Here is a 25,834-nt window from a genome sequence, read left to right on the forward strand (position 1 = left end):
CTAAATCTGATTTTCTGGACTTAGAAAAGTCTGAACTCCCTAAGTGAAAATGTGCTTAGTGAAGCACTCGGCAGCAGATGCAGTGTAGGCATCTCGGTGCTTCCCACTCAGCACAGCTTGCACTGGGCAAGCAAGTGCCACTGGTGAGCGACGTGTGAGGGGTCGCTGCTGTCTGTGCTGGGCCCAAGTAGTAATATTTGTAATGAATGTAATATTTGTGATGAATCAAATCTTGAGCAAAATAACCTCAGAATATTCCCCAAAAGTTTGTTTTACAAGTAATGCTAATATTGATAAGACTGTAGTAGCTCACCTACCCTCAAGGTCTGTCCCACACCATGACTACAAAATACATGTTAATTTATCCAAGGGGCTGGGCTTTGGAGCTAAGTTTTGTTTCTTCAGAAGATCCAAATGACAGTAATCTGTGTCTTGAAACAAAATTTGGTAATATTTCTGAAAATAAACCCCACTTGTATACACGGGAGCTTTTTTAGGTAAATAATCTGTCTACATAAATGTAGACTGTCTCAAATACAGACACAAAGTGCTCCATGTGAACAGCAAAACTACTTCTTTATATGCTTAAAGACTCTGAGCTAAACTAATATAAGCTGGTAAATACAAGGCCCATCATGCTGCCCAGAAATAGACATGAAAGAGATTTATATGGTTCAGGGCATGAGTGAAAAGATGACTTAAAATAGTATTTAAAAAATCTGATTCATAAAGGCTTGTCACTTCTACTGAATTCAGTGCAGATGAGGAGATCATATGTTGGCCCTAAACAGCTAAGGGCGATCTTTTGCTTGTTCCTCTGCTGTTCATTAATGAGCAAGCTGGCAGTGCAAGGGCAAGCAAGGTGTTTACTAGGGTGCTTCCTAGAAGGTTTTATTATAAATATATGGATATTTAGCAATTTCTGCTGGGGAAGAGGGGGAGAAAGAGAAGCAGCATTAAGCTAGGTATTTACAGATAATTCGATTCTCTGAAATCTGGTCCTTGTGCAAGCTGCTGGATGTGCAATGGGGTTGCTCCTGACAGTCTTCACAGGGCCACAACGCTGTGACACAGATCTGTTAACTGAGCAGCTTTAATTAAAAGGTACAGGGTTCACAGTGGAATTCTGGCTTGACCCTGCGCTAGATCTGGCTAATTCAGTGATTTCCCAGAGAAACAGTCTGCCTTCTGAGAATTGCACAGCAGTTTGGAAATAAAGCTGAAGATTGATTTGGTATGGAAAAATAATTACAAAAGAGGCAAAGACACACTGCTGGTGAACTTCAAATAGCTCCCTGGGCACAGTGCTGGCCAATCTCCACTAACTCTTTGGTAGCTGGGGTGAGGTGGGAAGGAGCACCTCTGTCTGGGCTGCTCCCTGCTGGGGTGGGTTGCTCAGCCCCCAGGTGCTGTAGCAGCCTCTGGCTCCACTCAGCGATGTCACCTCCTTTTGCTGTGGCAGCCAGCTCATGTCCTCTGCAGAACTGGGAGTAGCTTAAGGCCATCATTTCATGCATGATTTGGTAAATTGTACAAGAAAGGACACTGCCAAACGAGGAGCTAAGCCAGTTTCCAATAAGAGGGCCATCTGTGACCAAATATTTTATTGTGGGCTGCAAACAATTGAGTTTTTCCCTATTTTTACTTTTACAGTTCATTTGATATGCCTATAACTTTGCAGCCCACCCCAAATTAAGGTTGCTACTGCATGCTTGTTTGCTCTGCATTATGTTTTTGCTGAGTCGAGTGATTTCATTACAGACTTGATCCTATGTGGCACTGAAAAATGGTTTTCCATCAATGTCGCTTTCAGTTCTTGCTGTAGAAGTTTTGTCAGGGTAGGGAGACTTCAGATATTAGTAGCAAATAAGACACAGGTAAATACTTTTCTTACTGGTTGCAGCAATATCCCCTAAATACAAGAAGAGTTACTGCTGGAACTAGAGATGATTTTAAAGGCAGAATAAATTCAAAGTAATAGTCTTTCTCTGAACCTAGCCAGATACAGGTAATTTCTTCCTACCTTTTTGTTTCACCAAACTAATGGAGTTTTTCAGAATGGTGCTTCCAAGAAGCAAGAATTACTGGGTGGATCTGCAGTTTGTTTTTGAGAAATCTTGAATCACAGCTTAAATTGGTGCTGCAAACAAATTTGACTCTGTTGACATCCAATTTTCGCCATTCCATTCTCAATGTGCTGAAGTATTTTTCTTGCCTGATTTGAGTGTCATTACAAGAGAACAATTCCCTTTTTAAAAGGGTGACCATAATTAATCTGTGTAATGCTCCTCTATCCAGAAGTGAGAGGAAAATTATGTTTGCCTGAATCTGGGGGTAAAATTTGGCTTTTAGTTTGTCTCTGAGGTAAGCATTTTACAGATGGTCAAGTAAAGCAAATGGAGAAAAAGTAACAGACACAATGGTGAAGTCAGCAAGAGACAAAAACGGCCCTTGTGCCAGACCATGACTCCCCACTGCCTCTTCTGCCCCCTTTGGAGTTATTTCTTGTACTTGACAATTCAGCTACTCCCTTCTATTGACAAGAGTACTCTGAAAGAGGCAATTTGTGAAAATGGGAAACCTTTTGTAATTTGATGTTGCTGTGGGGGAAAGCTTGACTTTTAAGGGTTTGTGAAGTGGGCAGAAGGCAGAGAAACCCCAGCTGGAAATCCTTCTCAGAAGGGCAGGAGTCCTAACTTCTAGAAGTTAGGTTGTGGCTTCTTTTAGATGGGCATACAGCTGTTGGTGGGGAGAAGGCAATAACATATATTTCAATCCATCTGCCTTTCAGAATAAATCCCCATGAAAATACTAAATTTGCAACTTAATCTCCCAAGTGCAGGGATGTTAGTGTTTGTTATATTGCTTTTAAAGTGTCTGTTCTCTTTTTTACACGTAAATTACAAGGGTGAATTACAGACACTTAAATGCAAATTGTGCTTTCTTGTTTCTACTGAGTGAAGTTGATGTCTTACCATGTTTGCAGCTCCTCTCTTTAATCTTAAATTAAACTGTGCAAAAATGCCTAGAAATGGACTACGGATGTATATTGTAATAGCAGTCTAATTTTGCAGCATTTACTCAACTCTGTAGGCAGTAATCTACTTGAATTCAGTGAGGCTTTTGGAAAGACTGCCTATATACTGCCAAGATTGGTCTCTGTGTTTGAACAAACTTTTAATCATGTTTTACTTTAATTCTAATTCATAAATTAATTTGGGCTGCTTTAAATTCAGTACTTCAGTTATTGGGTTCTGAAGGTTTTGTAAAAATAATTAAGGAAAATATTTGAAATGATGCCAAAATATATCTAAACTTTGATTCATGAAAGTCATATAGCCCTATTAGAGTTTAAAATAAAATAAATAATAATAATAATAATAAAAAAAAGACAAGCAACTGAAATACCCGCCCCACCATCTTGATTATTTCTTTTATTGGTCTTTCAAACCACCAAATTCACCGCATGTATTGTACACAACACATGTGCTTATTGTTTTCCAAAGACGCCATGACATTTTTTGGTGTTTTAAAGGTATGCTAACGTTAGAGCTATGTTTCCCCATTGTGAATTTAACTCGCATTCAGGATACTTATGGTCTTGAATCCCTGTTTTTGCTGCTGCTTTAATAAATCTGCAGGTGAATGATAACACTGAAATAACCTTTACACCGGGCTGGGGATGCAGCCTCATCTCCAGTAAGTGTGACAAACATTGCTGTAATATTTACAGGAGAGAAGTGTGCATTAAGGGTGAAATGCAAGGATGCATTTAAACATCAAACTTTAAAAACTGGTACAGTTGCAGCTGCTTAATTGCTTTGCTTCAAGGACTAATGCAATGTCTAAGGAAGCCATCTCTAAAGCTAGGAGACAAGATCTTTAAAAAAAAAAAAAAAAAAAGGCATAGACCTGGGGACTTTTATGACAAGACTGTCAAGAGCAGTAAGACTGGTGCATTAAGTGTCTTAGGGACTAAGCTCTGTGGTGTGTGCCTTAATGCAGTGAGAAGCAAACTTCAGCGCGCAAGGCCACTTGGCTTTTTCCTGATTGTCCCCAAATTTTTCCTCTGCATATGTGCCTTGCTGAGTGGGTCTGCGTGGCCCTACTCCCAAGTGTTTAGCTTAGGAGTGCATGTGGAGGACTGAGCACAAACACATCACCTCTGTGGTGTGGCATACTCATTCGTACAAAACCAAGTACGTTGTGGCAGCTGGAGGAGGGTGGTGGGAAGGGGAAAGCAGCAGAGGGAGGGAGGAGGAAAGCAGGGTGTGCGGTGCAGGCAAGGGCCGTGAAACATCTGTGTGGGTCTGACACCTGGGCAGTGACAGGAGAGGGGGAGCTGGAGAAACGGGGCCACGGTGCCTTGGGAAGGGGGGTGTCCAATTATCATGGAGCAGCAGGAATGCTCAAATGCAGCCAGCTTCTCTGGAGTGTTTTTGTGGTATTTGGCTGCAGTTTGGAGCTTTTAGGGTTGGTTTCAGCGTGGAAACTGCAGCTCCACGCTCATTCCCCTCAGCCCGTGGCAGGGATTTCTGGTTGGCAGCCCCTGCGTCACGGGAAAGGAGAATACTCGGGGGCTTCCCGGGGCCACCAACCTTTCTCTGGGGCTGTTAAGTTGGGACGAGCGCTCAAGTTCGCCACTCTTCTGCCCCAAACCCAGTGCTGTCGCTGCTCCCCAGATCCAACACCTCCTCCCCCGACCGCCTGGCTCTGACTCATTCGCTGGTGCCGGCAGAAGCAGAACGGGGAGGTGGCGGCGGCGGGGGGGAGCCTTCAAAGTGGCCGCGATTCAGCTTGCTCTGACGAGGGGGGCGGCGGGGCTGGGGGCGGCGGAGCGGAGCGGATCGGATCGGCCGCCGGGTGGTTCCCGTGGCGCCTTCAGGAGGCGCCGCTGCCCGTCCCCGGCGCTCGCAAGAGACTGAGATGAGCCGGGGCTCAGAGGTGCCGTCCTGGGGAACTGCCGCAGCAATATTGCAACTGCCCTTTGAACAGCCAGAAAAATAAATAAATAAATAAATAAATAAATAGAGCTAAAAAAGGCAGAAGAACTGAAAAAAAAAAAAAGGAAAAAGAAAAAAGGAAAACCATGAAGATGCCTAAATGCTTGCGGCCAAAAGTAAAGAGCGAATCTCAGTTGCGCTGGCTCTGCTAAAACTTGACGATGCGGGCGGCGCGGAGCTGCCGGCCTCGCGGTTCCTGCGGCGGGCACGAGTTGCGGGCGGCCGCCCGGGCACCAGGGACCCTGTTTTCCACCGGGCTGCTTGAGGAGGAACCTGCTGGGATGAGCGGCACGAGCAGGAGAGCGGAGCGGAGGCGGCGGTGAGTGTACCGGGCGCTGGTGCGGGGCTTGCTGCGGGCTCCCGGCCGGCCGTGAGGGGCAGCCCCCAGGCGTCCCTCGCCTTGCCTCAGCCGGGGCCGCTACCAGCAGTGGCCCCGCGGCCACCGGCGAAAATCCGAAGCGAGTCGAGCTTTTGCTGGAGCGACCTCCTCGTGTGGCTCCCCCAGGGTCGGTGCTGATGGAGCGGGAGCGGCACCGGATCGCGAAGGGATCCTGCCCGCACCTGATCCCACTCTTTCCCGGACCGTGCTTGGACGGATCCTGACGGGGAAGCTCCCGGGAGGGCCTGGGGGTTTCTCAGGGGGCCTGGGGGCTTCCCGGAGGGAGTCTGGGGGTTCCCAGGGCAACTTTTGCCTCTGGTCGCTCCCGGAGTGCGTCCGGGTCCCCGCGCCCCGCCAGCCCCCAGCCTGGCACGGGGTCTTCTCCCCCAGCCCTCGACCCCGTACTGGGGGCCGCTCCCGAGCCCCCCGCCCCGCTGCCGCTCCGTGTGTTGAGGCGCGCGGCCGCCAGGCGGCGCCATCTTCTCGCTGCGCCTCCGCCCAGGGGCGCCCGGCGGGGCGCGGGGGCGCGGGCGCGGGCACAGGCCAGGGGCGCGCCCGGTGCCGTCCGTGGGGCTGGGCGCTGGGGGGGGCTCGGGAAGACATGGGGAGGGGGGGATCTGGGGGTGCCAGCCCCGAGAGTCTCCTTGTGGCGGCTGCGCGATGCTCTGCGGCGAGCCGGGTTGTACGCGGCTCGGGGAGTCCCCTCCTGCCGCTCGCAGTTACGGGGGTGGAAACCCCTCGGGGCGCAGCAGCAGAGGGATATCTGCAGTTAGACCGCCGCTCCCTCCTTCAGCTAGTTCAGAGCACTTCTGTATGACTCTCTCCGTCATACTCTCTCTCCGTATTCAGAGCCCTACAGGGATTCAGTGAAGAGATGAAGTAAACCGATGCAGCAATGCTCGTTCGTGGAACACCCTCCCCTTCAGCACCAGTGGCAACTTCGCATCTGATATCAGCAGTTCTGAGATGCTCAAATGAATGCTGTGTCAGAGGAGGGAGAAGAATTAAGACAGAATATCGTGCTTCTGAACCTCTTCCAGAAACGCAGTTAGACTGTGCGTGAGCAGCAGCTGCCTAGGACAGAGCTCCAGAAATAAAACAGCATGTTTCTGGGATGCCTCGAGATGTACAAAGTATGTGGACTGGGGTTTCCAGCAGACCCTGGCTTACTTCTATCATTATAAGCTAAAGCACTTCTTCCTATTAGACTGGGACTAAGTTTTAAATAGACGTTTGCAACAAAGGAAAATAGACTTCCATTTTTTACCTATTTTAGGAGAGCAAGGTTAAGAAGAAGGATGGCAATGTCTTTTTTTAATGATTTCTGCCATTCTAATTTTGTTAGCCATCCAGGAAGAATTTTAATGGGTCTGTCTTCTGAACTTGTGCTTCATTTTCTGCCTTGCATGTGGGAGACCAGTTGTAACACTACCTATCATTGGCAAGTCAACTTTCTGAGGGAATGTAAGAGGCTTGAATTGAAACTAAGATGAAGAACAAGTTATAAAAAGCTGCTAAAGTTTGCATTGTGTCCAGAATCTTTCTATTTAAAACCTCTGTTGAAGATACACAGTTTTCCTCTCTATTTTTCTTATACAATGTGATCAGTTTTACAGGGGACAAAGCTGGCAAAGATGAGGAAAATTGGCTGTGCTCTCCTGGTACTCCAAGCTCTTCTGGCGCCTCTGGATCTTGTTCATGGAGCAGAGAAGAGTTATCCCATCCTGAACATTGCAGTGATTCTGGGAAGAACAAAGTATATCACAGAGAGAGATATCAGAGGTCTGTGGACCAGGGAAATGTCTGCAGACCTGACTGTTGATGTCAATGTAGTGACCCTTCTGGTGAACCAGACTGACCCTAAAAGCATCATAACACATGTTTGCGACTTGATGTCCGGCACCAAGATCCATGGAGTGGTTTTTGGAGATGATACTGATCAGGAGGCGGTAGCTCAGATTTTGGATTTTATTTCATCGCAGACTTCTATTCCAATTCTTGGAATTCATGGTGGGGCCTCCATGATAATGGCAGATAAGGTAGGAAAATTATTAAAACCTTTTGCTAGTCTAAAGTACTTCACCGCGTTGATTTTTATTGCGAATAGTCACCACAAGCAGTTCAAACACGATGCCTGTAATTATATGTACTTTAAGAAAAAAAAAAAAAAAATGTACAGAACAGTGTACTCATTGACTACTCATCAAATACTCTGAAATATTTTGGGGTTCATGCTTGAAACTCAGTTTTCCTTCTGCTGTAAAGGCAGTCTGATTAAACTTTACTCTTCACTAAACTGAATGCTTATCACCTTAAAAATTTTATTAGCAAATATGACGTATGGCTGTAAACAACAAAATAGGCCAATACAATGATTTAGGGGATAAATTATAATGATTAATACAAAATTATAATTAGATACTGTTCTGCCATGCTTATAACAGCTACCAAGCTATAGACCTGAATGTATTTAAGGGCAATAGAAGTTATAGGACATTTATATTAGGATGGAGTTTTGTGATCCACTATGGTCTATATGAATATAAGGTCTGGTTCAAGTTTGCAAGACCACTTTAATTTAAGTGCTCCTAATTTAATTTAATTTAATACCACTTATATTCATTGTATTTATTGAATTAGACTTTCACTATCTGGATACTTCTAATTTCCTACTGTAGCTCATGAAAATCCACAATGGCATTGTCAGAAGTCTGGAGGTAATGACAAACTGTTTTGTTGGGAAACATTTCTTTATGTAACCCTCTGTGAGTCTGTGGGACGACAGACAGAAGTGACTCACATATGCAGCTCATCTGCCTTTGCGCTGTAACAATTAAAAAAAAAAAAAGAAGAAGATGAATCTGGCACTGCAGATTCGATTTTGTAAAGTGATCACTGCTGTTTCTGAAACAGTAGGTGCTTAGCAGCTTGCAGGACTAAGCATTCTGGTGTGGACAGCTGCTTGGCCTGAAAGTCTGCGAGGAGCTCCTGCTGATGCTGAGGAGTACGTGCTGTGTAAAAGAGGAAGCTTGGGAGTGAGAAATGGTTTATTGATTTTCCTGCATTGCACATATATTGCACTTATATATGCTTATATTGCACACATTGCACGCAATGTTGATTGTAACTTATTTCCTAATACTTGTACCCTTTAGGGTTCCTTATTCACTAAATACTGTTATACCTTATAGATGGTTTTTGAATAGCACTTAAAGACCTCTCTGAATCTTTCTAAAAATGAAGTGATCCGGATAGGTTTTTCATAACCTGGGGGAAAAGAAGCGGGGAAGATGCAATGATTAGTTACAGTTGAGGAATCAGTACCAAACTTTTGAAAACTCTTATCTCTGGGAAATGTTTTCATTGGGATTAAAGGGATCCAGTGTCTCTTAGTGTTTTAAATTACCTTCTTTTAGAATTTGTTATGCAATGGCGACAATAATAGATTCTGAATTATAGCAAAGATTCTATAACAATGGGCTTGACAGCTTGATTGGTATGGAGAGAGCTTTCCATTCAATGCTACTATCTTAAGTGTAAATTCAGTGACCAAGTAACAGAGACTGTTATTTCATTTAGCTTTTAAATTGCTACACAGATTTTCTCATCTTTCCAAAGTTAGCTTTAGGTATATTTAGGAATTTTATGTGATATACATTTCACTCAACTTCCTATTCCAGCATAAAAACTCTTGAAACTGAAGATACTAGTGAGTGTTGAGTGATAAAACTCAGGCAGTAATTTGTACAGCATCAACTTCATGCTCAGTAGCTGAATGCAGGATGTTACTGATGAAGATTTTTTTACTTTTATGTAGAAGCCTCTAGAACATAAAATAAACCATATTTTTTCCTATCCCAGGAAGTTAACAGGGTTCCCAATGTATGCTAATATTGTCGTTAGTATGACACTGACTTTGATTTTAGGTTATCACAGTATGATAATAAAACATCTTTGTGCTGAAACTCAGCTTCTAAGATTTCCATTTAGGAAATCAAAATCATTCTCTTGTGTGTTAAGACATCTAACAGAGATGACTTTAGCGGCTTGAATTGGCTGAAGATATTGTTTCTTCATTTAACTAAAATTGCCTTAATTTTTAAATGTGGTTTTCCAATGCACATTATATCTTGTAACTGGGCTTGGCACACTACAGTAATAAGACTTGCATGTGTCACTCAATTAACTGTTCATTTGGGAATGAATTCTTGTGAGTCAAAGGTGGAATTCACAGTGCTGTCATAAAGGCAGAGGAGATGAAACTCCCAGTGTAAAATCTGTCTGCCAAGTCAGCGTCAGGATTTCAGCTGAAACACATGGATGCTGGCTTAAATTATAAAGTTGATAACAATTTACAAACTCTTCTCTTTTGTCTCTCACATTGAGATCGCTGGATATGCAAAAACAGGTGCTCGGTCCTACTCCTGCTTGTGGATGAAGTTCCTACCTGTGGCACTCTAACAAGACCGTTTAATTTACATCCTTATTGTGTGGCTCTAGTAGTTGTTTTCCTTCTCTGTGGAATCATGCTGATACTGTGTTTTAGATGTCTTTTACAACTAAATAAGTGTCCATGTGTTGTGTCTGCTTGTTTGTAGTCTACAAGTGTGGCTGACACAAAGGCAGCATAATGATTCGCTGAACTCTGAGCCAGGTAGTTATATGATGCCTAACTGTCCTAAACGTGAGCTGGGCTGGAGGGATGTGAACAAGAAGTCATTGTCTATAATGCTGTGTGCTTCACTGGAATGACTCTGGGTAGAAAAGCTCACCGCTTTCTGTATTAACAAACACTGCGGCAATGTGAATGCCATACAAAGAGCCATCCCTAAAAAACAAGAGGTTATTCTAGGTTTATAAACATGAGCTGTGCACACACATGGAGCATGCAGTGATTATTGCAGGATGTACAGCTTCTGAAGTACTGAGTCCCAGTGCCAACCTCATCTGTGCAGGGTGCGTAGCTTAACCTGCCTCTCAGTGGCCAGTACTTGGCTTTGGTTTGGTTCCTGTTTGGCTGTACCAGTCAAATATGTTGGAAATACATTGCTTCATATAGACTATGAGTATTAGGACAGGAATGTGAAGGCTTCTGACCCTGCCTTGACCTGACATCTGCTGTCAAAACGCTACCAATAAAGCAGTGGGACAGGTAAGGATGCAGGGTACCTACATGAACTGGCTGGGGGTGCCCTTTGGGCTGTGCCATGTGCTCTGCCTCCCACCGGCTGCATCACCTGCTGCTGGCACCGACTCCTCTGCCAGCGAGGTGCTCCTTGGCTTTGGGCCCCTGTTCTGCTATGGGCTCCAGGCATGCTCAGATGTGAGACAGTTGGATGAAACAAGATGAGAATTGTGTCTGGGGCGCCTGTGCCAACCTGCTGTGCATCAGCAGCCCTTGGAGGATGCTGCAAACAGACTGGCTGTTTATTCATCTTGTGTCTGTTGAAATTTGAGGGATCTCAAACCAAACACTGCTTAGGAACTGTTTCCTGACTTCAGCATTTGGTTTTAAACTTAGTTACGTTTGTTTCACCACATGCCATCATTATAATGATTGTAATCATGATACCTTTCTAAAACAGAACATCATGGTTAGTTCTGCGACAATAATGAAAAATTGGTTTCATTCAGAAGTGGGAAGAGGCCCTTATGTATCATAAACACATCCAGGAGTACTGAGCATCTTTTGCATGCTGCAAAATTGAGTCTAATTTCTCATTAGAAACCTTTCTGAAAGACATAGAAACTTGAGGCATTTTAGTGCTGTGAAAGTACTGTGAGTCATAATGCATAGCTGGGCAGCATGAAAGGTGAGGGTAATTCTCCATTAGAGCTATTGCAAAGTGAAGCTTCTTGAGAGAGCTCTAGGAATGTTAAACAAAACAAGTCTTTTTCCAAAAGTGCTATGCATGAATAAATTATCTTTCTTTGTTATTCTCTGTGCTGATAAATTAACATTGGCAATTAACACTTTCATTAATTGCCTAGTACAAAATCCATTCTGTGTCTACCACCACCTTCAGCTTTCCTTTATGTATCCCTCCTCATCTGGACGAGGGCAATCTGGACGAGGGCATTGAGTGCACCCTCAGTAAGTTCGCAGATGACACCAAGTTAGGTGCGTGTGTCGATCTGCTCAAGGGTAGGAAAGCTCTGCAGGAGGATCTGGATAGGCTGCACCGATGGGCTGAGGTCAACTGCATGAAGTTCAACAAAGCCAAGTGCCGGGTCCTGCACCTGGGGCGCAATAACCCCAAGCAGAGCTACAGACTGGGAGAGGAATGGTTGGAGAGCTGCCAGGCAGAGAAGGACCTGGGAGTGATGGTGGATAGTCAGCTGAATATGAGCCAGCAGTGTGCTCAGGTGGCCAAGAAGGCCAACGGCATCCTGGCTTGTATCAGGAACAGCGTGACCAGCAGGGCGAGGGAGGTGATCGTCCCCCTGTACTCAGCTCTGGTGAGGCCGCACCTCGAGTACTGTGTTCAGTTTTGGGCCCCTCGCTACAAGAAGGACATCGAGGTGCTTGAGCGGGTGCAGAGAAGGGCGACGAAGCTGGTGAGGGGCCTGGAGAACAAGTCCTATGAGGAGCGGCTGAGGGAGCTGGGCTTGTTCAGCCTGGAGAAGAGGAGGCTCAGGGGTGACCTTATCGCTCTCTATAGGTACCTCAAGGGAGGCTGTAGCGAGGTGGGGGTTGGCCTGTTCTCCCACGTGCCTGGTGACAGGACGAGGGGGAATGGGCTTAAGTTGAGCCAGGGGAGTTTTAGGTTAGATGTTAGGAAGAATTTCTTCACTGAAAGGGTTGTTAGACACTGGAACAGGCTGCCCAGGGAAGTGGTGGAGTCACCATCCCTGGAAGTCTTCAAAAGACGTTTAGATGTAGAGCTTAGGGATATGGTTTAGTGGGGACTGTTAGCGTTAGGTTGGAGGTTGGACTCGATGACCTTGAGGTCTCTTCCAACCTAGAAATTCTGTGATTCTGTGATTCTGTGATCTCCTTCCATAGCAGTGAGGCCAGAACCACAGAATAGCTGAGGTTAGAAGGATCTCTGGAAGTGTCCAAGCCAACCCTAGCTCAGTGCCTGGGGTCGGACCGGTTAGGGCCCCCTCCAGTCAAGTAGTGAGTATCAACACAGCAGCCTTTCTAGGCAATCTGTTCCAGCATTTCAGCTCTCTCACCATGCAAATATTTTTGTTATATCTCATTAGGATACAACTCTGCACCATGACCACAACCTCCTTTTTTTTTTTTTTTTTTGTGGTGAATCTCCAAGCTGAACTCTGTTTAGTTTAGGCTGTGATTACACCTGTCTGTACCTGTCCCATCCCCGGGTACAAACCAGTGCCTTCTGCCTTTCCTTACAACCTCATGTGCTCCAGTTCTTTGGACTCACTCAGAGGTGTTGGTGTCTTGTACGGGGGGATCCCAGAACTGGGCACGGTACTCCAGCAGTGGCCTCTTGAGTCCCGCAGAGGGGATAATCCCCGTTCCTGAGCAGCTGGCTGGGCTCGTTTTGTCACCAAAAGGGCGCACTGCTGGCTCCTGTTCCATCCCACTGCTGGTTCCTGTTCCACCCCTCTGCAGGCTCTTGCCTCCTGGACTGCTGCAGGGTATTTATCTAGGCACCTGCTGTGAATAAATACTGAGGGAAAATGAACTTTTAAAGCCTTTCTTGTTCTTTCAGAGGATATTTTTCAGGTGTTCTGATGAAGTAGTTTCAGACTTCTGCGTTACCTGTTGTTTCTAGCTTGCTGTAGAAACAACCTGGGGCTGCTTTCCTTTCCCTCGTTCCTGAGATCCAAAGACTACATGGCACTTGTGCAAACCAGGATCTAACCACAGCCTTGCTGCTGGGAGTAGAGCACACCCAGACTCCTGGCTCTGGTGCTGGCAGTTTGTTCCCTGTTTCACCTATAACTTTGTTCACTGCTCTTAAGTTGTTTCTACACGCCTTACAAAGTTTATTTTTTTTTCACATATCCTCATAAGGCAGTGGCCATTATTTTAAAAAAAAGAAAGTTCAAAAGCTACATGTCACGTTAGTACTGTGCATATGAGTGCTTCGATTCTTATGCTTTAAAAATTGTGGCAAGGAAGCAGGGGGATGTAGGGTTTCTTTTTTATTGTAGAATCACTTTAGATATCGTAATTCATGGCATGTGCTTACTGATTTGTATGCCTTCCATGTGAGTTACATAGATGTTTTTCTAACTCATTGTAAAAGTAGTCCCATATTTTTACAGAAAAAAATAAATTTAAGTTTTGTAACATCTCATTCTTCCCTTACTGATAATTGTATTAGCATGAATATGGCACTGTGCTCCTGAGCATGTTAATAATTTTGGATTTGGTTAGTATTGCTGAAGATTGGAAGATTAAACTGTAGTTAAACGTTTTAGTGCAAAAATACCTATATCAATTGGCGTTTCATGTCTAGGTACCTTGCGCTGCTCCACTGCATGCAAGTAATAGTTCCAGCTTCTGCCTCCTGTAAAGGTGCAGGGGAATTGGATTTTCCTTCTTTTGTCCTGTACTAATGCTGCCATGAGAAACATAACTTTCAGAAATTCTCATTTGTATTTTGAACTGCAACAAAAATGAAGCACCGATCTCTTGTGAATCTGTGTTTACTTGACCATAACCATAAAAAATCAGTATGTATTTTAAAAAGAGCTGTCTTGCACATCAGTAAAGATTTTTAGAACTGGGCTCGTAATCTGTGAGTGCACCTTTTATGCACAGGCACCAGGACCATTGTAATAAAATGGTTAAAACATGCTTGAAATCTGTCTTCCTGAGGCATACAGAGTGGATACAATTTCTTGTGCTTTTCTGTATCTGGAATCGCTCTGGGAGCACAGGGTGGTTACCATGCAGCCTGCTGCTGTACATTGCTATTCGTGGGCTGTCATTGCTACAAGAAAGTGAAGTTCAGTAGCGAGAGCCGTGGTGTTCTCTGCATTGAGCTCTGTCTCAGAGCTTGGAGGAGTGTTATACATGTATTCATGGTATGTGCCTTTCTTTCTTGCTCTCTTTCTCTCCTGCTCTTTACTAAGTTTTATGGGATTTCCCTACCTGTTTCTGAGACAATTGTATTTTCCTTGTTCTGGTCCTCACAAAAGTCCCCTTCTTAATTTGATGAAATAAAGTGAGGCTGATTTCCTGAAATACTGTGGGAGTAAACTTGAACTGTTCCTCTTGGAGATGGAGACAAATTTGGTGTAATTAGTCCAAGTAGAAGGAAGATAGGTTTGAAGAGATTAGGAATTTCTGTCACTAATAATCAAATTGTAGAAAAGTAGACATCTTTTGCATAATACCGCATCCTAAAGTTTACCTGGCTTTTGAAGCAGCTCAGGCATGGGCAAATTTCCTATTTTGGGCTTGTTGGAGTTTACGCTACTGCAGCTGAGCCCAGGATGCAGGATGGGATCCTATAAACAGCTCTTATTGAGGAGAGTGACATGTTGGTTTCATTGAGATGTAGTTGTAGTCATTTGCAATAAGAGTAATATATTTTCATCTCAAAGGTACTATTTTCTTTCTCCTCCAACTGTCTGTTCTTGGAAATAGAAATCCATAAGTGCCTCAGTATGTTTTGCGCAGTAACGTCTTAAAAATGTTAGTAAGTCAATGTTGTAGATCATCCATGCTATCCAAACTATTGCCTGCATATAGGAAATTACAACACGGCAGACTCCCAAGCTGTAAAAGTAGGACACCAGACCTTCAGCATAATTTTCTGCTTGCAGGCATTCTTGGTGGCATCTTATTTTATTTTATTTATTTATTTTTTTCAAGGGCATTCTCAAACATAAAACCGAAGATGGTTTCTTTTAAGCTACAAAATAATAATGGAGCGATTCTAAAGCACATAAGACACTTCTGGTAATCAGAATATATCCAGAGAACGTGCCTGAAAATATTCATCCTAATAAAACTATGCAGTGAAGGGAAGGGTATTGGTATCATGTTAAAGCCATTTTGTGTCTTTTCTATTAATTATTTTTGAGAGCTTGATTAGATTACTTGAATGAACAGTTTAATAGCATTTTAGATTTGTCACGTATTTAAACTAACAGTTTAATGTGAATAATTTCTTTAAGATTTTTGTATTAATTATATTGGACTTTCTTGAAGATATCCTTGATAGACCTACTGACATCTGTGCTGATACGAACAGCTTTTTGCAGTTGAGCAAAGAATCTTTGCTGTCCACAACAGTTTGTTAGAAATCTGTGGTCATCTAGGCCAGCTTTGCATGTGTTTTTTTCTCCAGCCCCCGCCCCCCTTCTGCCTCCCCTTGTTCCTGGAGCTGTGAAGTTGTGTGGATTTTACTGAGGGAGCCCAGCCTGGATTGTCTCCATGCCATCTGTCACCACATTGTTCGTTTAAATCCTTGAGATATTTTCTTCTGCACTTTACTGGAATAAGTAGAACTGTAGTGGCATCATTGGCTATTTATATTTGATTTTCACTTACTGTTCTTAGGAGAAAAACCAACCCTGTGTTTGCAACTGAGGTGTGTAAACTAGCTGCACAATTGAAAAGAAATGGACGTGGTTTAATTCTGTTATTGCAGAGCTCCATCTGTGCTGCACGTCCCACCTCTGACCGAGACCCCCCCACTTCTCAAGGCAGAGACCTCCCTGGGGGTCTCATGGTAAAGCTGAGTGTCTCCCCAGAGACTTAAGGAAAAGGCTGTATGCTTCTGTATGAATGCACAGCAGCTAGCAATTTATTTTTAAAGTATTTACACTCAATGAAGCCATGCTAGGAGGAATCTGTCTGCATCTTCCTCTATTGTAAGACTTGATATATTAGGTCAGGGAAAGGTTGAGACTCGCAAGTTTTGTGTGAAAGCATAACTGGAAATAAGATTGGTTAGGAGGCGGAAAGTTGCAGAGAGCAATGAAATGAAAGTGTGTAGAATAAAAGCAATATAAAATCTGAACAACCAACAGAAAAACTATTTTCTTTCCTGAAAATAGTTTTTTTCTCTTTTCCTGAGCCGTTCCTACTCTCCCGATCTGTTCAGCACCCACAGAGACTGAAATAAAACTGACTTAGGAAATCCAACAAGGCATCTGAGGTCCTGAACTGGTCCTAAACCTCCGGTGCATGGGCAGCAGTGAAACACTTGCATTTGCTTGTATGTTTACCAGATGGAGAGTGTTTAGCAAGATTAACCTGTGTTTGGATGGGGAAAATTCAAAGCGAAAGTACTAGGCTGTGGTTGTCCCCTTTTTTGGGTCTGATTTCTGTCACTTCTGACTGTAATGCACCAAGAAGCATATTGGAGGGATGTAGATGGGAATTTATTAAAACATAGTAATATTTTCTCTACAGATCTGAAATGACTTTTCTTGAAAGTCATCCTTTGCTTCATATTTAGGCATGTGCTGCTTTGAGAAAGCTGTTTTTTGTTTGTTTGTTTGTTTTTGTATATATGTACATTCTCCCTGCTTTCTTCCAGATCCTATTGCATAAGGTGGGATCCCATTGCAAAGGGTGAGAGAATAAAGACCATCTTCATGCTTTAATGTTTTTTGTGGAACTACATTGATTTACCTACTCCTCAGGATTGAGTCTACAAGTTGTAGTGGTATGGTGTATTGGATTGGCTGAAGGTAATGTATTCTCCTAGTAGGACGATGCACGTCCATCTTTAAGTAACCTGAACGAAGTAGGTTTTTCAGACCTGATTAGGAAAGTCAGCAAGGAGACGTACACCTTTCAACTATATAATTATGTATACCTTAACATTGTGCTTTGAGTGAGCTCTGCTGGGGATCTCCTTCATTGCCAGATGACCCATCAGTCAGTTTGGAGTCTTCTGCCTCCATCATAATTCTGAGAAAGTAATTTCATTTTGCCAGTAGGCTGGGCTGTTCTGTTGTCACAAGCAGCCCACAGCTGCAGCAAAGAGGAAAGCAAGAGAAGGCCAAACGCCGCTGCTGGGCTCATTGCTCAGCCCCTGCTGGCTGTACACAGCTACCTGGAACCTGTCTTTTGTGCATCTCGGAGCAGGTCACTTCCATAGATGTTTCATTCAAGGCATTGCTGGGTGGGAAGTTGCTCATCTTTTGTTTTAGTTTTCATTTCTTGGTGGTGTTTGTAATTTTGTTGATATGAAGTTTGAAGCATTTGTGTTTACCAGTTTGTCTCTCCATGTGACTAGACTTGCAATAAGATTGCTTTGTTTTCACTACATTGATTTTGTGTCTAGTGGAAATGCATTGTGTATGTAAAGACATTATGAAAGAGGAAAGCGCAAGGATTTTATAGCCACCTTCCAGCTCAACACAATTTACAATACAATTAGGAACGACAGTTATAATTGGATGAACAGAAAATAGAATTAAGGTAATCTGTTCCACACACACAACATTCCTGTAATGAGTTGCTTTTAGGAGTTACAGAAACATATAATTACCAGACAAATTGTATGTTATTTTTTTCTGTGTGTGTGAGGCTAATTAAGAGTTCTGGGTAAATCGTGTTGGCAGAAGCATCAGAGTTATGTGAAGTACCTAATTGGGACAAGATTAGGTTTGTAAATTAGACATATGAAAACAGATGCAAAAACTATGGAAACTGCCTGTATTCTACTCAAATTTTGTTAGGATCATCTGTTTTGTTTTATATAGTCACACTACTTTTGTAGTAAAGAAGCTAACCCTGCCCTCTTTATTTTGATCCATTTGCTGTCCCTTCACCTCTCCTCTCTTGATCTGCATTTCAGCTATCACCTGCCAAAAGGCTGAAACTTGGTGTTGTGCAGTCTGGTTTCTGGCAAAAGCTGTGGATGTATCCAGTGCTTCTGATGCAAAATGTAAAGCTCTGTCACCTAACTATGTGACAACAAATTGAACTGATACCAAAGCTGTAAAAGAAACACTTGTTTCCTTTGCTTGCTCTGAGATTGAGTTTTTAATATCCAGTCTATTTCATATGCAAATCTCTTTCTCCAGACACTGGTTTCCTCCAAACACTTCCATTATTGTATTTTTTTTTTTTTTTTGCCTTCCTCTTCATCCATTCTATTTGCTTTTCCTACTTTATGCTTGGCCATCACCCTAGTGTTTAAAGTTAGTTTTATTTATTTCTTCAATGCATTAGTTCGCTTCTGATAGAGACAAGGGTGGCTCAGAAAGAATACACGTCTCTCTCCACCTAAATTGTGTGTCCCTTCATGTTAGGAGGACCGGCACTCTTTCAGTCAATATAGAGAAAAAATGTTAGTTGTGTTAAAATAAGATGCATTGGAGGAAATGAGAATTTTCTGGAATCCCAAGAAGACAGACAGAACTGTTACGACTTTAAGCCAAGCCTGTTTTTATTTAAGAATAGCAAATAGAGGAAGGACGAGAAACTAGATCGGGTGAGTCAGGGTAATACAGGTGGAGAGCTGAGGTTAAACAGCGCCAGAAATTACCGATGAAAGGGGTCTATTTGTGCAGAAAGAATATGAGAAAACCAAAAGGATTCAAAACTCCAGTTTCCACATCGGTATTTCTTCAGGATTCCTGGCCTTGGGATTTTGGATAATTCTGCTGCTCTGCTGAGTGCTTTCTGCTATCGTTAAGCAGCTTTGCATACACATACAGGGGAACTTTTCTAAAACGGCATTTCCCAGCTCATAGTAGGGAGTTTGGGCTGTAGTATCTCAAAGTTAATGTATCATGGAGTCTGCATGCCTGTCTTCTAAAGACATTTTCTATTTCCCGACTTTTTTTAAAAATCTTCGTTCTGTTGTATAACCTGGGACAAGGTCTGTCTAGAAGCTTTCAAACCACACAATCTCCTTCCCCGCCCCACCCTTCTTTTTTTTTAGTGCCATGCAGTTGGCTGGCTAGTGTGTCCAGCACCAGTGTGCTTCTAGACAAGCATCCATTTCTATATAAAATTGAATTATTTTTGGAATAATTCTCTGCTTTGTGGCAACAGATGTACCTTTTTCCACGTGTGTTTGTTGTGTTCAGGTGTTTTAGGGTGGCTCCTGCTACCTCAGATTTTAGGAACTGGTATTTGAAAATATATTGACGATTCCCTTCTATAATGATTTTCAATGCAGTTAATCAGAATTTCAGATCTCCCGTTAGGGGCGTCAGAATATGTGGGAGCAGGGCAGGCTGTCAGTTAAAATATTTGAAAATAAATTGCTTTCCACGGTGTTAGGTGGCTTGCTGATTATGCAGTTTCCTCTATAATGGTATTTGTGAAGGTGCTTTGTGCTTTGCTGTTGCTTGCTTTAAATATTGAGACTTATGGTTACTGGCATTTATAACTTAAATTGCAGCTATGTGCACAGAACAGCGTTATGGATCATTCACTACATAAATGCTGATGTTGTCTAAACAACTGTCTGTATGAGGTTGCAAACAAGCAACATCTGAGAACAGAGCATTGGAAAGTGTCAGATTAAGAAAATTTTGGCTCATACCAGGTTAAGCTCACTTGCAGAAAGAAAAATACATGTTTGTATGATTTCTTTTCCTCACATTGGCTAAAGTAAACAAATGATCTTCTTTGCATTTTCCAGATATGCTCATTCTGTCTTTCTCAAAAAAAAAAAAAAAAAAAAGTAAGTTGTCAAGTTGTCATGTTTTTCTTTTCCCAACCTTTTCCACATCAAGACACAGGCTTCTGGCTACAATCTCTTTCAGTTTCCTGTTGCTTTTCTATTACCATTTTGTAGCATAAAAATTACTGGAATTTTTCCAGTGGTCAGTGAGTAAGTGATAAGGCACTAGGAATGGTGCAAATGACTTGGGGCTATTTACTATAAATAGTAAATAATCTTCATGTTTAAAATATCCTGAACAGTTGTTCAATAGCTTCTCACTATATACAATATTTTCAGGTTTCTAGTTTGTCATGAAAATGCATCTTATGGTCTCTAAATTAAAATCTAAATGAACTTGTGGATAGCGTATACAGTAGTCAGCTGTCAACTGCAGCATGTGTGCCTTTAATGGTCTTTGAAAGCCTTACTTGTGTGCTTTCATGAGTTGTTTGCTTTCTGTGTAAGTGTGGCCTGTTCCCTGTTTCCTTCTATGCAGTGACTGCTGGCTTGAGAAGAGCTGTTCTGTGTTTCAGCCTGTTCACAGTAAGGGGCTGAAATGTCAAACTAGTGAGCAGTGAGTAATTTCATCCAATAATAAAATGTAGCGGTCCAGCTCTGTAATTTGTATTCCAATGTAAGTCTTATTGCTTTGTTAATCTGCAATGGACACCTCAGTTGGACACTTCCTGAAAGAAGCGGAAAACAACAACAAACAAACAAAACCCACAACTTTGCTCATTCTCCAACCTTTACTGCTTTTTAAATTTTTTTTTTCTTTCACCATGTCCAATAAGATATAGTCATGTGAAATCTTAATTTTTAACAACTCATCATGAAACCAGTTCTTCAGGTCAGCAGTGGTATTTCCAAATGTCCGGGTGATAATTCTATCAGAAAGGGGGAACATCCATGCTTACAGCATACAGGTCACGCATGAGGCCCACAAGGAGAGCAAAGTCCTGCTCGTGGTCTCCCTGCTGCAGCGTGGTTGACCTGATTATCAAGTAAAGGAGCAAGTGCAAAGCAAGCAAATACTTAAAATATCCTTTAATGCCTACTTAAATGCTTCTCCTGAAGATCTGAATGCTACAAGGTAAAAAGAAGATGGAGGTTTTTTGCCTCTCTTAGAAGGTGCTCAGTACATTCCTTATATAAAAGACATAAAGATGCAGACATAGCCTCTTACTATATGGGGCTGAAACTCTAAGCAACACATTTAATTTGAGGCATATTCTGCTTTAAAGATCAGTCTCTGGTTAAAAGAATGATTTGGTGTTAGGAGCTGCTAATGCCACTTTGGGTGCTCTCTTCCAGATGACTGACTTTACTGCTGCTTAAATGTTTTTTGGCATCCTATCTGGTTTTGCTTAAGTTAAACATGATGTTCTACTTAAGCTTCATTTTGAATATGAAAATTTTTATCTTCCTTGGGTCACTTTAAGGTTTCATTTGCATGTTTGACCCAGTTAAAAATTCTGTGTTATTAAACAGCTTTTCTGATTCAGCTCAGATGGTGGTATGTTTTCCTTCTTAACAAGCTTTCTAGAGTTGTATATATAAAAAAAATGTTCTCCCTCCCTTAGCTTCTTTTGAGATGAAGTATGTACAATAAGTCTGACTCCCTGTAGAGCTGGTTTAATCATTTGTTTTTCCATCTGCAGAGAGCCAGTTCCCAAAGTAACTTCAAAGAGCCCTGCCTGAGTAAAAGCTTCCAGCTTTGGAGCAGCAACGATTACAGAAATATGCTTTTGCAATAGTTTGAAACCTCTGGCTATCTTTGCGTGGAGGTGAAATCTGAGTATTTGCCTCTATTATTCTGTTACTAGAAAACTTAAAGGTTTATAACTGAAAAATTTACTGCCGCTTTGCTTTTACCTGCTGTGGTACCTGTGCGCAGCATGATGTTACGCAGGTGCACAGATGTGGCATCTAACGGCACAAGGGGAATTTCTGGGTCTGGAGGTGACAGACACCTCATCAACAAAGCAACCACAAACTTCAGGCTTGGCATAAGTTGCCAATAAAACATTTGCAGCAGAAAATTCAGAACATGTTGTATTTTAGACTTAATCCAGCCTGATCCGTGCAGGCTTTAATTGAAGAAACTTGAAGTGCAATTGCTCCTGGGAGAGTGGTATCTTTCCTCCTTCACTTTTACCATTTTCTACGCTGAGATCTATAATATGCAAAAAATAAAAACAATGCCCCAACCACTACAGATAAATATATTTTATATCTAATATATATGTCATGTTTCTGAGTACAGTAACAAATGTAAAGCTGTTCAAATTGTCATCAGCGTGGCTGTGAGAATCTGCTTCATAAAGTTTCAGTGTAAGTACGTCTTTATTTCTGTGGTCTTTCTCACTAAATACTGTGCCTTACTCTTGGCACTCCAGTCCAGCAGTTGTTCTCATCATTTTGGAGAGATGCTTGATTTTTTCTTTTTTCTTTTCTTTTCTTTTATTTTATTTTATTTTATTTTATTTTATTGACGGAACTCCTAGCTGAAAGTCAGCATGTGGGAGATTTTGCCCAAATTAATTTCCTGTGGAGAGAGGGGCTATGAGTTTGGTCTCACTATAATGACTTTTCTGGATAATAATGTCAGTAGAAATGCACTACTTCGATTTTAACTGAAGCTATTTCAAACTGTGGACAAGATCTTAATTTTTGACTTAATCAAATCCTTACCACAAGCAAATCTAATTCTGGCATACTATTTCAATCGCACAGACTTTCATTTCTGACTAAGGATTGGAAGGATTAACCCAGATTTTAGCAGCTCTCTCCATGACCGCGTGGATAGGATTAAAATCTATGTGCTGCTCATTGTGGATGTTTATTTCAGTTTTTAGGCATTACAGTTAGGTCTGTTGACTGTGACTGGGAATTATGGAAGTTTTCCGAGAGTGAGAGCACAACTGAAGGACAGCATGTTGAATTTGCTGGATGTCATTGTAATTCAATAAAAAAAGCATGCTTTGCCTGCTTATGGGAAGGCAATGTACAGTTTATTATATTCCAGATTTTAAAGTTTGCAGTATATTTATCAGCTTGAAGACATGGTAAAAATACATACTTTAGAAAAATATAGCGAGGTAAAACAAGAACGGGATTAGGTTTAATTGGACCAGTTGTAACATCTTGCTGAAGCAGTGGTTGTATCAGTGAACACTTTAGTGCTGATGAGGGCCAGCAGCTGGCAGGGTGTTCCTGCATTTATTTATTGATTTATTTTTGGTAATGTTGCCTTTAGAGATGATTTTACTTTCCTGTGCAGGAAATAAGTGAAGCTTCTGGAATCTTGTCTGCAATTAGTCTCCCTCACTCTGAAAAGCCCTGGCTGGTACAGTCATTCAGAAATGGATTATGTAAGTGACTGAGGTATGGAAGGTCTCACCTGCAGGTGAGTTGGTTTTGTTGTATCTGGTAAAAGGGAGCCTGAGAAAGGACTGTGATAGCTAGAGGCAGGATGAAGAAAAGCTGTTTAAACATCATAAAATAAGACAGGGGGACTGGAACTAAGGCGGGAGTAACTTAGATAGGAAATTGTATTAAATAGTATTTAGAAGGGAAATTGAGAAGCTCAGGGTATGGTAACAAGCCAGCTAGTGTTATGATTGAAACTGATAAATGAATGAAGAGGGAAGAGGACTTGTGGTGTAAAGCTCTTTCCAACCCAATGTTTTTATTCACTTTTATAAAATGCTGGATATAACTATACAATGCTATAATAGGATTCTCTCCAAATCTAGCCAGGCATATATAAATGCCACATTTAGTGAAGATGAAGTGTGTCAAGTAGAGTCTTAATGTGCAACTGGTCCTAAAATTAATGACTGTGCTGATCAACTTTGGAGAAGAGAGATGGGCCTTGGGATTTGGTAGGAATACAGAAGACTGTGTTGCAAGAATTTCTAAAGTTTTAGCTCATGAAAAAGGATATAGATTTTATTTCCTGGGGAATTTTTTTTTTTTTTAAAGGAGAATTTGTGGCTATTCTTTGGCCATTTTTGCCTTTTTGTATTTCATTCTTCCCTTGTGCCTTGGGCTGGCAGCAGAATTCTCAAGAGCAATGTGATGAAGACACACTCGACTGGAAAAAAAAAAAAAAAAAAAAAAAGAGCTGTTTGCTGCATGTTGTCCTCTTTTATTAGGGAAAAGGAGAACCTGTTAACAGCCATGGAACTGCACGGTTAAAAGGCCACAGTACTCGCAGATGTGAAAACCTTGTGAGCTCTGTGGTTTAATCTCATCACAATCTGCAGCTGATGTTGGCTGTGCATCAGTCAGAAACGCACAGCTAGGGTTGCCCTGGGGTTTACGCTGCATAACTCTGTGGGCAGTTTGGGATGCAGTTGCAGCTGGACACCCAGAATGCTATGTTTTTTAGTGGCTGTGTTGGGAATTCATTGCTGTTCTGTGGATTGATGACAGAAGTGGGAAAGCATGAAAAAGATCTGATGATTTACTGCCAATGGGCATGTAGTTATATAAAAAGCAGGTCCTTGTGTTTTCTTCCTGTGGTTTTGTTTTGCTTTGGAGAACCAAACCAGTAGCACCCTGCTTGCACAAATATCTTCCATGAGTTGTTTTTAGTCTTGTTGTGTTTGGTTTCTATGCTCCATAAGCATGTAAAAGCTATCAAAAACTGCCATGCATGTTTTTTCATGTTCTTGCAGATCATCAGGCTCAACAAGTTCCTACTCCTATCTAACTGCTTCTACCTAGTACCAGTTACTGTGATCATTTCTTCCAAAGGTCCAATCCACAATCTCCAAGTACCAAAGAGGAACATCTAAAATCTCTTAATGCTCAAATAAATATTTTCAGGTTCAATTTTGAGCCAGTATTTCTGTCTCTGTAAATGATCAGGAGTACTAGGCCAAGCAACCTTCATTTGAAACTGAGAAATGACTTGTTGAAAGTGCTGACTCATTCAAAAGTTTGATTTACAGAAGAAAATCCCATTATTTTTTGCTTGTGCTCCAAAGAAAAAGTTTTTAGTGAGTGCCATGACACAAAGGCCAAACTTAATGTGCCATGAGTTCATATGCATGTAGTGAATATATAGAGAGGTAATGATAGTATGACTGTTGTAAGTAACCATGTCAAGGAAGTAGAAACTGCTGTATAAGGACATTGAATTTTTTATTTTATTTTCTTTTTGTGGTGAGGTAGAAAAGCTGATGGAACAGTGTCTGTGATGAGATAGAAGAAATGTCTTTCTTCAGATGTGGGAAAGGATATACATATATATATATATTTAAGCCTAGATATGTGTACAGATAATAATTCTGGTTTTGGACATTTATGTATTTTTTCATCGCATTTCAGGGTCCTCGTACCAGTCCCTTGTCTGGCCACTCTTTGTAATTGTTAACTTCACTCCTGAGGTTGTACCTGGAGCAAACGAATTCCCTCCAGGTGGAAACCTGAGCATGAAACATGAAATGAAGGACAGGTTGCTCCAAGGTGTACTCCTTTTACCTGGTGCATGTGTAGCTCTTCTTGCTGGACCTAGAGGCCAGCACTGGTGCTGTGGCACCAGAGCAGCAGGGCTGCAGGTGTCCCTGCTTCTATCTGGGGCCGACTTAAAGTGTGAGAGTTTCAAAGACTCAGTGAGAGAGGTGTTACCAGTACAGTTTTAAACTTTGAAAGTCTTTCCTGGCTCTTTCCCCTAGGCTGGTGTGTTTTGCTTGCAGCTGTCCCGAGGAACTGCTGTTCCAGGTGTCTGCTCACATAGCTTGCCCGCTTGTTGGCTGTGAAGGGCTCCACAGAGGCAGCATGCTTCGCCTCTGGTCTTGTTGAGCGACTGCAAATGAGCATTACTATCACCGAGAGTTTGATTTTGTTGCTGAATAGACCTTAAATAAGGC

General features: G+C 42.2%; 1 protein-coding gene across 1 annotated transcript in view; it reads left to right on the forward strand.

Annotated features, from left to right (window-relative positions):
* Nucleotides 1–7,016: 7,016 nt before the first annotated feature.
* The window catches only part of GRIN2A (glutamate ionotropic receptor NMDA type subunit 2A), a gene marked incomplete at both ends in the record, with an annotated part of 184,838 nt that continues 166,020 nt past the window's right edge, over nucleotides 7,017–25,834 (forward strand). The window contains one exon of the mRNA XM_084296350.1: nucleotides 7,017–7,421. Coding sequence (XP_084152476.1) covers nucleotides 7,017–7,421 — 405 coding nt within the window. The remainder of the gene's footprint in view (nucleotides 7,422–25,834) is intronic.

Source organism: Netta rufina (genome assembly GCF_964035555.1).
Source record: "Netta rufina genome assembly, chromosome: 15".
NCBI classification, from domain to species: domain Eukaryota; kingdom Metazoa; phylum Chordata; class Aves; order Anseriformes; family Anatidae; genus Netta; species Netta rufina.